The sequence below is a fragment of the Drosophila virilis genome, chromosome 3 (assembly GCF_030788295.1).
Source record: "Drosophila virilis strain 15010-1051.87 chromosome 3, Dvir_AGI_RSII-ME, whole genome shotgun sequence".
NCBI classification, from domain to species: domain Eukaryota; kingdom Metazoa; phylum Arthropoda; class Insecta; order Diptera; family Drosophilidae; genus Drosophila; species Drosophila virilis.
The window spans coordinates 14,944,591-14,957,768 of NC_091545.1; the positions used below are offsets into that span (position 1 = coordinate 14,944,591).

Genomic DNA, 13,178 nt, shown 5'->3' on the forward strand with positions numbered 1-13,178 from the left:
GTAAACAACTTCAATTGGCCCTCGGCGCAAATACAAATATACAAGTACATTTGCGCATGTTTGTGGACTCAGCAACTGCTGCGAGGTGTGCTCAAAGAGTTTTGATACTCTATTCTTAAAGACACAAGAGGTATATTCGCTTAAATAGTGTTATCTAATTAATGTTATCTGTTTTATGGCTAGCTAACTTTAGCAGGTGTCAGATATCATATTAAGTATTTTTTAAAATAATATTCCCACAATATCACAGAATCGATTCGATCAGTATTAAATATTAATTTCAGTGTCAACTCTCGCTAACATTGTTTTTTAGTCTTGTTTCTTTATTAGCAGGTCTAGCAGTTAGGCTTATCAACGCCATTTTGCCTAGTCTGGTGTTGGTCAGGTCCCAAAACAGAGTGGAGTTTAGTCAGCTGGCGGCAATAAACAGCGCCACAGTTGAGCACACAGTCAGGATGGTGACAACTACAACTACAACAACAACAACAACAACAACAGCAAGAATAGGGCATAGAACCGGCGGCTGTTGGTGGCTTATATGCTATGCGGGTCAAACAACCCAGGCCCAACCGGGTGCCCACCGTGGCAACAGACTGGCCCGCCTCGAGCCTTGGCAGGTGCCTTAACTTTAACACCGGCGAGGCTATTGGTTAGTCCAAACACAGGATGTGAGGCAATCAGCGCCTGTGACCCATGTTGGGGCCGGCAGCTGTGCTGTGTGTGTAGTTAACCCGATTTTGAATGAAACAAGCGGATTGTATTTTTAAAATTCTTGTTTAAGTTGTTTTTGGTTGTTTTTAATTGTCTTGTTTTAAATACTCGTTTCATCTATTTGATTCAGTGCGTCATCATTATAAGTTTTCTTTCTTGTTCGTACTATATAATACTATTTATATTTGATTTTGTTGTTCTTGTTGTTTTTGTTTTTTATATATTTATAAATATTTCATTTTGTTTATCATACAAGTGAAACTTACGGCATACAACTGAAAACATAATGCACAATTCATGAGCAATCCCAAAGTGGAAAGAAAAAACTTTTAAAAAATTTCGACAGTTTTTCTCTGGTTGTTTTCGTAGTTTCATTATGCGGATTTTTCAATCTTTCATTCCTCAACATGCGTTGACTATTTACACAGCTGCTGTATTTATTTATTTCTTTATTATTTACCAGCGTCACTTGCCGCACATTTCATTACTTGAAATTTGGTTTTTGTTTGGGCTTCAAATAAATTACATGCAATGTTTTATGTGCTGGCATAATTCAATTTCTTGTACGTTTTTTTTTTTTTTTTGTTTACGGAATGGAATGTACTTTAAACACAGTTGGCACAAAAATTTTTCCATACTTTGTTGTCATGTGTGTGAAGGAACTGAACCGAAACGACGTGAACGTGACTTTAACTGTGACTGTGACTCTGTGACTTAATGATTGCAATTGTGACCGAAAATGTTGTAACCGTATTTAAAGCTACCTCTTGAATACTCTGTCACCTTTTCTATATATATATATAAATGTTTTATTTTTTTTTTTTTTGAATTTCTGTCTGTGAACAGAAATTTGAATTTGGCCTATGCACCAATTGTTTTTAATTGATTTTCGGTATTATTTTCTTTCCGTTTTATGCTTATACATATGTAAATATGCCATGCTGTGGATTTAGTTATTGTTTATTATTATTTTTGTGTGACAAAATAATAACAATAGTTTCATAAAATTGTACAAAGTGCGCGTTTTGGCTATTAATACATATAATGGTTTATGTGTTGTCAAAAATGCAACTAAAACACCTTTGACATTTTCTTTTTTTTTTTTTATTCTTCTTTCGCCTTTTTACAAGTTTCTATTTGCTTTCCTTGTATAAAGTTGAAACTTTAATGGATTTTATTGATCTTTGCTATGGGAATTCTAGTTGCGCATTTCTATAAATTTCCTGCAGGGATACTTTTGGTTTTTGTTTGTTTTTTTTTTTTTTGTTTTTTTAGAATTTTTATATATATGTTAAGTGCATTTAAAATAAAGTATATTTGTCTTATGCATACATTTAAATGAGTTTCTCATTTCGCTTATGTTTTCTATTGAAAAAACTGCCAAAAATTGATTGTAATTATGGGGCTATGTCTTAGAGTCTAGTACTGCATACAATTGGCATAAATTAGTCTAGATTCGTATCATACTCTATGTCTGTGTGTTGTGTGTTTTTACAAATTGTTTTATGTTAAATGCTATTTTTTTCATAATATCATTAGGAATTTGTTTTATGTATTTTATTTATGTATTTTTTTTTTTTTTTGTCTCAACTGGTTTGCAGAACTAAGTGCATATTGAGTGAAATAAAATGAGTCTTAAAAATATCGATTCTTCAAAGTGGCGAAACTAAGTTAAATTATATAAAAAATATATATATTAACATATTTGCAGCACACATAAACACATTCAAATGCATATCAATAGATTTAAATATTTGAAGATTTGAAGACATTTTATGGCAGTTTCTCGTGATAATCGTGTAAACATTTGTTGTTGTTGTTATTGTTGAATGTTTGGCTAACACCATTCTAATTATTTATTAATTGAATTAATTTATAACAATTAAACCACTATGTGATGTTGTTCAATTGGTGTTCCTATGTGTGTGCGCGCGTGTGAGTGTGAGTGTGTGTGCTGTGTTAAAAAACCCACGTGCTGCTCTCTTTTTATAGACTAAGCCTATGCCTATGCCTATGCATACTCGTAATATCGTATGATAACTGCCTCAATTGTTGAATTGAATGCTTTAGTTGCTTAGTTTATAGTTTAGTTAAATATAGTTCAGTATGTGCATGCCATGGATCACAACACTGTCGAGATTTTCCACTTGCCCCTCCCTTCAAATGCAGCTAACAGTTATATAATCGTAATTATGCCTAACTCTCAATACTCTTATGCAGCAATGTTGCATATTCTTTAAGTTTGCTCTGACTTTTATACAATTTAATTGTAATTTCCGATCTCTTTGCATTTGGTTGCTAATTTTAACTAGTTTGGTTTTTTTCATTTCTGTGTGCTATGTGCGCTATGCTTAATGTGTCAATGGCTTCTTTTAAGTACGGTCCTAACCTATTTAAGGTACCTAACATACAGTAGTTTTTGCTTTTCAGCTGCAGCTTTAATGGGAAATAAAAAACCAGGTCATATTTGACAATGATCTAGTGTATAGATACTATAAAGTAAAGCCAATTTCTGACTTTAAAATTTCAATGCAGTTTTTTAAATGTAAATGAGGTGTGTTATTAAAATAAATCAATATATTAGAAGAAATGAAGAAAGGCAAAATTTACAGAAATTAATGGCAGAGTTTTAAAATAAACAACATTTTCTTTAATATAAAAAGTATTTCTTTTCTAAACAAACAAATATTTAAATAATTTAAAATTAAATATTTGATGTAAGCAAAATAAATCAAACTGTCATTATTTTAAAATTAATTAAATATTTGGATTTCAGAATAAAGATTTTTCTAGCTTAAAAGCAATTTTTAGTCTCATGTCATATGGTTCTATAATAGAAAATAATAATTGATGGTTCTACAATAATCGAAAATACAATGTAACTAAAAAAAACTGCTCTTTTAGTTTTTTCGAATACTTATATACAGAACTTGCCAGGCAGTGAAGATCGACTAAATGAAATGTGTTTTTAGCTAAGAACCCAATGCTATACACATAGCTACTCGTATTCATAATCTTATGCTTATGTCTATACACCCACACCCACACCCACACCCACATCCAGACACCCACACACACACAATCCCTCTCCCTTGCGTGTTATACATTATTTTTTGTTTTACTTTTTCTCTTTGAAGCGCTTAGAAAAGTTACGAACTTACAATTTAGCTTTAGTTCTCTTTCTCCCTGTTTGGCTCAATTTAAATCCCTTTTGCACTAACTCATCCGCACTTTAAAACCTCCATGCCAGATCCTGTACCGGGCCAACAATAATCTCCAGTTGCTCTACCTGCAGCATCTGTTCATGCTCACGCTTCAAATTCAGATCCCGCTCCCGCTCCCGCTCCCGCTCCTGTTCCTGTTTCTCCTCCGGTCAGGCAATGCTCAGGCCTTGCTCCATTTGCTCGTACAAGCCATAGCCGGCGGCAACATATCACACGGTGGTTTCTCGATCCACATGTATGTATTCGACCGGCTGTAGTGGATGTCAGGACGCCGGATCAATGTAGAGCGCCTCCTTCTGGAAGTCCTTCTTCAGAGTGCCAATGCTGCAGGGTGCTGGCACATTGCCATTGCCATTGGCACCGTTCATGAATCCACCGCTCTTCTGCACCACCGACTTTTTTCGCTTGCGCATCAGTCCAAACATGCAGAATATGAGGCAGGCGGTCAACGCTGCAGCAATGCAACCCAATGCCGCAAATACACCGCCGGGCAGCTCGAGCAGCTTCCGAGCTGTGCCGCACTCCTCCTCGGACTCATCGAAGCCGCTGGGACAGTTGTGATGACCTGCAAAGCAGATACGAGCGAATGATTGAAAAGAAATCTGTGGTCAGGTTACAGGTTCGCCTCGCTGGTTGCCAAATTGAAAGTCCCGCCGCCGTCGGCCAGTGTCACTTGAGTGCTCCCTGGTTGGTTGGGGTTAGGGCTGGGATTAAGACTCGGATTGGGTTGCCTTATCCGGCCTGGTTGCTGGGCTGCTTGGTTAGCTTGTTTAATGCACGCTGCCTTTTTGGTTAAGCAGCTCAGTTGCAGACGCGCCTGGCTGCCCATAAATAATTGAAGCTAAAAGGCGAGTGCCGCTCCCTGCAGCTGCAGCCAGCAACTTGGTGGCAGCTGTTGTGGACTGCAACTGCCGGACGGACAAACTTTTGTGAAAGATATTTTCGGGCGTTCTTTGGTGGACATAGCCCGCAGCAGAAGCAGCTTTGTGCAGTTGTCAGGAAACTTTGCCTGATTACAAAAACGTGGCCAGCAGCTTGCAATGAAATTAACACAGAAGCAACCACAAGTGAAATTTCTGTTGCCCATTCACAGGCGTTGGACTGTTGGACAGCAAATGCAACACCAACACCAACAGCAACAGCAACAGCAACAGCAACAGCAATGGCAATCGCAACCAGCTCCAAATCACGTACACGTAATGCAAACTTATGTCTTCGCGAGGGTTGGTCAAAAAGTTTGCCAATTATATTGGTTCAAAAACTTAACAAAAATATAAGAAAACTTATAATTGTAATTTGGCCAATTGCAGACTACAAACTGGCCAGCCATAATGCATACCCTTGCAGAGGGTTTTATAAATTACTAATAACACACAGCAGAAGTCGCCTTCGAAGCTGTTAATTAACCGATTTGGTTTTGGTTTGTTTCGTGGAACTACAAAATAGGCTCATATATTGATTGCAGGCGTTACTTAAGTAAGGCAGAATCAACCGAACCAGAGCACTGTATCATATAGTTCTTATACGAACGATTAGTTTAAAATTGGGCTCTTTGAAAGCCCTTCTCATTATTGATTTGTTATCCTAATTACACTTAGCGTAGCATATTAGAAAATCTTATCAACATTGGTACGCCATATCATATATATAAAGCTGCTGTGGCTTTATAAGAGCATCAATCTTTACAATATTTGTTCATCATAAAGCTGCCATAGGAATATTTGGCACTTTGAAGATTTCTTAATCGAGCTCAATAATGCTTTAGGCATATAAGTAAGATCTTATCTTATAAATAAAGTACTCGAGTTTTGCTATGTAAACTCTTTTAAGCTACGTATTTTTCTGCAAGCGTATTTAAGCATCGGCGGGCCGAAGTTTATTTTATTTCAATTTAAAAATAAAGTAAAAATCTGGCACATTCTTATAAAATAATTATAAATAAGGAATTTCTTGGGCATATAAATAAAAATAAAAATTTTGTACATACGATTTTCACGAGCCTCGTTCGGCCCCGCACTTTTCGAACAACCCATGCGTTGCTTTTCCCAACTGGCAATCTCTACTCACCATCACACCACAGACTGGCCGCTATGCATGCATCAATTTCGGGGCATTTGTACTCGCAATCCGACTCCTTGGGATAGAAACCAAATTCGTTCAGCGTTTCGTTGGCCGTTGCGCTGGGCGCAACGCCTCCGGCGCCAGCGACGCCGGCGCTGCCAGTGCCCACAACTGCACCGCCAGCTCCACCTGCTGCACCACCGCTGGGTGGGACGCCCAAGCCCGTGGTTACGCTTGCATTCACATGCAGGTCCAATTGCTGCAGCAGCGCATTCTTAGTGCGATGTATCTCCAGCCATGTGAAGGCTATGTCACCGGGCTCCTTAAGGATGGGCTCCAGCACCAAACTGATGGGCCTGCAAGGAATATACGGAATGTAAGTGCGTGCGTGCGTGTGTGTGTGTGTGTGTAAAGTTGTAAACATTTTCGGCTTGTCTGTCTACGTCCCGTGCCCATATCCTCGCCCTGCGGCTGTCATGCAGCTGCTCGCCATGCTCCACATAACTTTGAGGCAAGTTTTGGGCAAAGTAAGGAATACCCCACTCAGATATCTCTTTGGGTCTTTCGCTGCCAGTTGCTCAAGTGCAACTAATTACGCGCAACTCTCAAGTTGCCATAGAGAAAATACTCGTTTATTATTCACTACGCTTCGACTGCATTTGGAATAAGTCAGGACTACGGCGCAGAATGCGTGCGCAAAGGCGCTGCTGATGATTTTGCCATTAACATTATAGCATTTAGTGGAGTCTTAATGCTTTCAAGTGCAAAATAAAGCCAAAGCTAGAATAATATTAAAATTGAGTGCCTTAAGTGGGTAGTAAATTGAGGTTTCAGAGCAACAGCAGAGTGCACATAATTTAAAGGCAGACATCAATAAATTGCAACCTGTATTTGTGCTGACATTTTATGAATTATTATTATTTTGATTAATTCACTTCTAATGTCATTCGAGCTTAGCTCTTGTTGGATTTGGAGCGATAAACTAAATATTTCTGCTTATTTGGACTTGCCATTAAAACTATTTGTACTCCGTTTAGGGTTTTAGCTAAGCTCTTTGGTTGACAAACGTATGCTCGACCATAATTAAAACTAAATAAATTGTATTTGAGCCAGTTTTGTGGCTGTATTGGAAGATACTCTATGCCGCGTATCTCCAAACTTTAATTTCTGCGCTGGATTTCGCTGTCAAATGTGTGTTTAATTGACGCGCAGGCAATCCGATCGCAACAGCAGCTCTATGTAAAATCCCTGTCTGGCTTTTGAAACCATAAAATATATCACTCTGGCATTTATTATATATTGCAGGAAATTATTTCGACCATCTGCCGAGCCACTTTAAACGCAAATGTTTTTTAATGAGATGCGCATGTGAGCTTTGCTCGTTCGTGCATAAATTCCAAACAAAATATAAATAACATTTTAGTAGCTCCAATTCAAAAAGCCTCTCAATTTTAGTTTTCAGTTTCTATTTTTTTCCCCTCAAACTAATTGGAATTTAACAACTGCTCGTATTTCTAACGTTTCTGCCAGCTCACAATTTGTATGACCCTCCGATGCTCACACTCCGGGTATTTGGAAGCTCTTATGAGCTCCATCAACAAAAAAAAAAAAAAACAGGCTGCTTAAAAATGCAATAACAGGAAATGGCTACAGCGGCAACAAAACACAGGAAATTGAGCACAAAGAAGGAAAAAAAGCCATTGAGGCGAACAAACATGGCCGACAGACACACAGACACACAGACACACAAACACACAAACACAAACACACAAAAACACAGAGACTATGTTGAAAGGCATGCAAAAATATCCATTTGGGTTGAGCGCAGAATACAGAGGCAGAGCAGCTATATGTGTGGAGTTGTGTGCTCCGGCAATTTATGTTCAAGGTGCGTGCCACCAGAATGAACTCCGCTTTGGTCAGTTTTGTGCGGCTGCTGCTGTTGCTGCTGCAAACGTGTTGCCATTCAATTTTATGTGCAAGTGCAGCTCAAATTTGTCGCCCAAAATACAAAAAAAAAAAAAGAGGACAGAAAGAAGAAAAACATATAAAACACACACATGGCCATGTGGAAACATATTTTTATGACACCCCATAGGGTAATTGACAGTGTCCCGCCTGCTTCGGCCAGACAGTGTCAACTAATGAGCGTGTCGAGCCTTTTAGATAATTAATCGAGTGCTTTGCAACTCACTGAGTAAAAGCCACAATGATATTCGCTGAAACTGGCAACAGAATAATGCGATGAGAAGCCATTGTCCGAGCGAAAAGCGGAAACAAACAGGGAATAAAACAGGCTTTGGAAAGCACAAAGGAGCTTTAAGCGTACAGCTGAAAGCTTTATGGCAAGATTAATGTTTAAAGTGTGATTTCTTGCACTAATATTGAGCTTTTGTTCTAAGTTGCTTAAATTGTATTGAACAATAAAAGCTCTTAAGAGAGGAATACTGCTGAAAGCAAGATAAATGTGTGATTTATTGCTTTAAACAGGATTAAACTAATAAAGCACACAAAAGCTTTATGCGATTTTAGAGCTGATAGAAGCTAAAAGTTTTCTTGTACTAAGCGTTCAAAGTGTCCTCTCGCTTTAAAGTAACTTATGCATTGGATTGGAAGCATATAGGGCTGAAAGCTGAATACTAAAATTCAAGCTTAGTGTGATTCACAGTTGTGCTTAAAGTTTAATTCTTTCGACTACATTTTTTCTTTAATAGCTCTTATTGTAATGAGTGATAGATGCTAATAAGAGCTTTAACAATTCAAACACTGCTGAGCGCTTGATAGTAAGACTAAGGCTTGAAGTGAATTTATTTAATTACAACCTTGAATTTCGCTTTTCATTTCCTTTTAGTCTTTTTAGTTGTATTATAGCTATAGCTTAGAGCTCCAAGTAAATTGGTCTGTATGCCATATAAGCTTTCTAAACTTTTTTGTCTGTTCTGTACGCGAATAGTTCAATAATATAATATTTCACTGGTATTCAGCGCATTCTACTTACTTGTTCATAAACAAAGGCTGTCCATTGGTCCAGTCTTCGGAGAATATGTGCAGGGATGTTGGCCTGGGACCACTCTGCGCTGGACAAACCACACGCATGGGCTTCAGCGGCCTGCCGGAGTAGACCATCAGTCGATTCTTGGTGTGACAGCGCATGGCATCCTCGGAGGTGGGATCGACGGGCAGATAGGCGCCCCAGGTTTGCACAAATAGCGAACGTTCTGGCGATTGGGCCTCTATGTACCAGGCCAGGCCCTCGCAGCTGGCGTCCTGTGTCTTGAGCGGATACTTAAGCTCATCCTCGCCGCCGGCGCCCTTCAGTTTGAGCTGCTTGCGGCAATCGACCTGCCGCTTAAACTCATACGAGGCTGAGAAGAAAACATCGGCAAAGTCCTCGGAAATGTTGAGTCTGGTCACCGTAAAGGTCAGTTCCATAATACGCGAATGCGAGACAAAGGTCAACGGCGCATTGCTGTACAAAGCGCTGGAGTTGTCACAGAAGCAGCCCAATTGGATTTTCACATCTCGAAAGGGTACATCGTACAGGCGCAGCTCGGTTATGCGACCCTCGGGATCCAGTTGATTGCAACGCGGTCTGCCCGTGTGCAGATCCGAGTCGGTGGTGCAGGCGGTGCCCTCACCGAACGATACATTATGGAGCACCAGCTTGACGCGCTCCGAGGTGCCCGCCTCAAAGCGATACAGGCAGGTGATGTTCTTGGCGCCGCCCCTGCCATAGAGGAACACATTCCTGGGCACCTGGATGTTGCCCTTGCGTTTGCGAAAGACACGCGAACAAAGCGGAGGCACTGGATCCTCGCCACGCCTACCCGGCCATGTTTCACCGCCCTGTTCTGTGTCCACGAACTCGTAGTTCAGTGCAAATTGAGCGGGAAACAGGGCGGTGCCCGTGTGCGTGTGGAATTCCAGTTTCTGCAAATAGCATAGCAAAAATGGCCTTAAATTAGTGTGCGAAACGTACACTGAACAAAAAGAGAACAACAAAAAAATTGTTAGCAGGGAAAATGTCCAAAAACTCGAGAGCAAAGAACTGCAAAATTCTGTTGACTAACAATACGATGACCCGAATTCCTGAATTCCTGATTTTTTCATTATAGAATGCTTGTTGCTTCCTTCGGGTTTCTCTCAGTGTAGCAGGCACAGCTTCAATTTGGCGGCAAAATATTTGCAGTTCATATTTGCGACATTCAAAAAGGCTAAGCAAGCTTATTGCGGTACCCTCTATTTGCGAGGCCCGCAGCTAGTACGCAGTACCTAGCGCCCAGCTCCCCCTCGCATTGCCCCAGCCCCGCCCACTGCCAGCAACATCTCGCCAAAGTCAGGCTTGTGTGTGCTTTGGCGTATTTGAATTTTGCCAGCAGGCAAAGAAGTCGCCGTGGGTGACTCTCCAGCCTGGCTGGATTCGTTGGCTTCGTTGGCTCCGTTTGTCGTTTGCCGCTTGCCGCTTGCCGCTTGCCGCTTGTCGTTATTTGTGCACGTCTGGCGATGCACTCGAGTGTTTAATTTGATTAATTTTGTCAAGTTTTAAGCAAATACAAATTTGCACTGTGCCAAATTTGTTGGCTTGCTTTGCTGCCAGGTAATTGTTGAGGGAGCCAAATTGAGCGCTCCTCTGCCAGCACTGCGACCAGGTGCAGCAGAATAGCAAAAGAAAAAAATAAAAAACAACAAAATAAATAAATTTAACTAGAGGCTTTTGTTAAATTCAACGATTTGTACTTTTTTTTCTGTCATGTAAACAAAGGAATTTCCAAGCCAATGCACGAAAAAGCAGGCAACATTTCTTTAAATTCTTGTTTCTCTGTAAACAAAGGTGTGGCATACTTTTAAGATTGACAAAATTTAAAGCTGCATATATGAAAATCTGAACTGACTTTAGGGACAGCTGGAGGACTTGTTCAGGCTTTAACGTGTAATAATAATATTTTAAGATATACTTGTTATCTTATAAAGATGGGAACTCAATTCCTTTGAAGGATTCCAGATTCTAGATTAGTTCCACACACAATCAACACATATATTCAATAAAATATATAGATTTATATAGATGGGAAAGAAATTTCTTTCCTTTTATTTGACTTACCAAATCTCTGCCAGTGCTCACATAGCTTTCCAGTGGGCTGCAGGGCCGCTGCTTGTTGCCACCCATTAGGGCGCTGCTGCCGCTGACTCCGCTGCCGATGGCCGTGTGATCGCACAGTTTGGGCGTCTCGTAGTCATAGATCTCCAGCATGAGACGTCGCTTGCCTTTGGTGCTCATTAGGGAGACAGCGCTTGGGCTATTCTTATCCGAGCTCAAGACAGCTGCTGCCGAAGCTCCACTGCCATCGCGGCCGGACTTACCACCTGATAAATAGTTGAGGCTATCCTTTATGCCGCCCAGCTGTTTGCCCGCAGAGGCAGCTCCGCCGGCGGATGCTGCGCCACCAGCACCGCCCTGATAGCCACTATACTTGTTCTCCTGATTGAACACACTCGATTGTGTGGGCCCGTAGATGTAGGTATCCACTGGATTCCAGGCATTGTCAATGTTTACGCGCAAATTGCGATTCAGTTTCGGATTGCTGGCACTGTAGTAATAGCTGCCATAGTTGCTTTGATTCAACAACGTGGGTTTGCCCCCATCCGCCGAGGATGCCACCGGCGGCGGTGGTGGCGGCTGTCCTGTGGTCACGCTGGTCGATTTAATTGGCATATATGTTCCGTAACTGTCCCACATACGCAGACGAGTTATCCAAGGCGGCAAATCGCTCTGCAAAGGATACAGCAAAAATATCAAATGTTATTGATTAACTTTACCGGTATACAGAGCACTCTGACACGGAAGACAATCAAAGTGTTTAGATTCAATTATTCAGATAATAATCAAAAGAACTCCAGATTCATAAGAGACAGCAAATATTATTTATGAGTATTACAGCTTGTTATAAATTAATTCAATTTAACAGCTGTAAATCAACAGGACAGTACTTTCAAATTTACAGCTGGTAATTAGATCCCTAGCTACAGAACATTGTCAAATGTTACTAAACATTAATTTAATTAAGTGAATTTAACACGGAAGATACTTCAAATGTTTAAATTCAATTTTGCAGCTGTTTATCAAAAGAACTCTTCAGATAGAGTAGCTGCGACAAATGTTATTTTTTAATTTAACAGCTGTTAATCAACAGAGCTCTTCCCCACAGTAAATTCTAATCCTCCCATGCTCTTACCCCTTACCAAGCATCTGCTAACGAGCTTTTCTCTTTGTCTTAACGCATTTTTTTAAGCTTTTCGCTCTCACTCTGTCTTCCTCTCTCTCTCTATCTCTCGCTCTCTCTCTCTCTCTCTCTCTCTCTCTCTCTCTCTCTCTCTCTCTCTCTCTCTCTCTCTCTCTGTTAGGGTCTCCCTGTATGCTTTGTTGCTGTTAGTTTTTGCCTGTTTATCTTGTTGTCGGCCAGCTTTTTTTTTTTTTTTTTTTTTTTTTTTTTTTTGGTTTATTTTGCGCTGGAATCGATCAGTGCCTTCTGATCTCTACCAAGCGGAGTTAAGGGTATAGTGTATAGTTATTATTTAATAACTTAAATGATAATTACAGACTTAAAAATATATAACAATAATGGGAAAGGGATGTTTAAGTGATGTGCCTCGTTGGTAGGTCGTCGGGGTGTAGCCTTCGGAGGCGCCTCTCACTGATGGGCTCAGCCAGGGCCCTTGCGGCCGCGTTCGGATGCTGCACCAATTTGTCGGAGTATCGGCTGCTGAAGAAGTTGAGCTGATCTCCGACCTTTGTTAGGCGGAGATCGCGTTCGATGGCGTCTGTTGTTACGTACCATGGCAGGCCAGCAACCTTGCGTGCTGCCTTGGCTTGGACCACTCTTATGCGACGGAGCTGGTGTGCTGATGCCGTGCCCCAAACTTGGATCGCATATGTCCAGATAGGCGTTACCATCGTTTTGATAAGCAGTGTCTTCGTGGATATGTGCAGCTTGCTTTGAGGCTTTAGTAGCCAATCGAGCTTTTGAAGTCTTCTCAGGCATTTTGCTCTCGTTGCTGCGATGTGAGGCCCCCATATGAGCCTTCGATCCAGGTGGACACCCAAGTAGCAGAAAGAGTTGGTCTGCTCAATGGTTCGTCCATCGAACCGTAGCCCCTGGCAGCTGTATGGGCGCAGCGTAAAAG

The 13,178-nt window shown here is 40.7% G+C and overlaps 1 protein-coding gene across 4 annotated transcripts in view; it reads right to left on the reverse strand.

Annotated features, from left to right (window-relative positions):
• Positions 1–13,178, reverse strand: part of LOC6622133 (uncharacterized) — a 123,151-nt gene that overhangs the window by 1,490 nt on the left and 108,483 nt on the right. Inside the window, exons 4-7 of one of the 4 annotated variants that reach the window (XM_070208344.1) lie at positions 11,098–11,766; positions 8,995–9,926; positions 6,003–6,352; positions 3,496–4,500 (exon numbers count right to left, since the gene is read on the reverse strand). In XM_070208344.1, the coding sequence (XP_070064445.1) occupies positions 4,199–4,500; positions 6,003–6,352; positions 8,995–9,926; positions 11,098–11,766 (2,253 nt within the window). In that variant the 3' untranslated portion in view covers positions 3,496–4,198. Of the gene's footprint in view, positions 1–3,495; positions 4,501–5,922; positions 6,353–8,994; positions 9,927–11,097; positions 11,767–13,178 lie in introns of those variants that run through there. The other 3 variants (XM_002047477.4, XR_011416426.1, XR_011416427.1) reach the window with 3 other exon arrangements.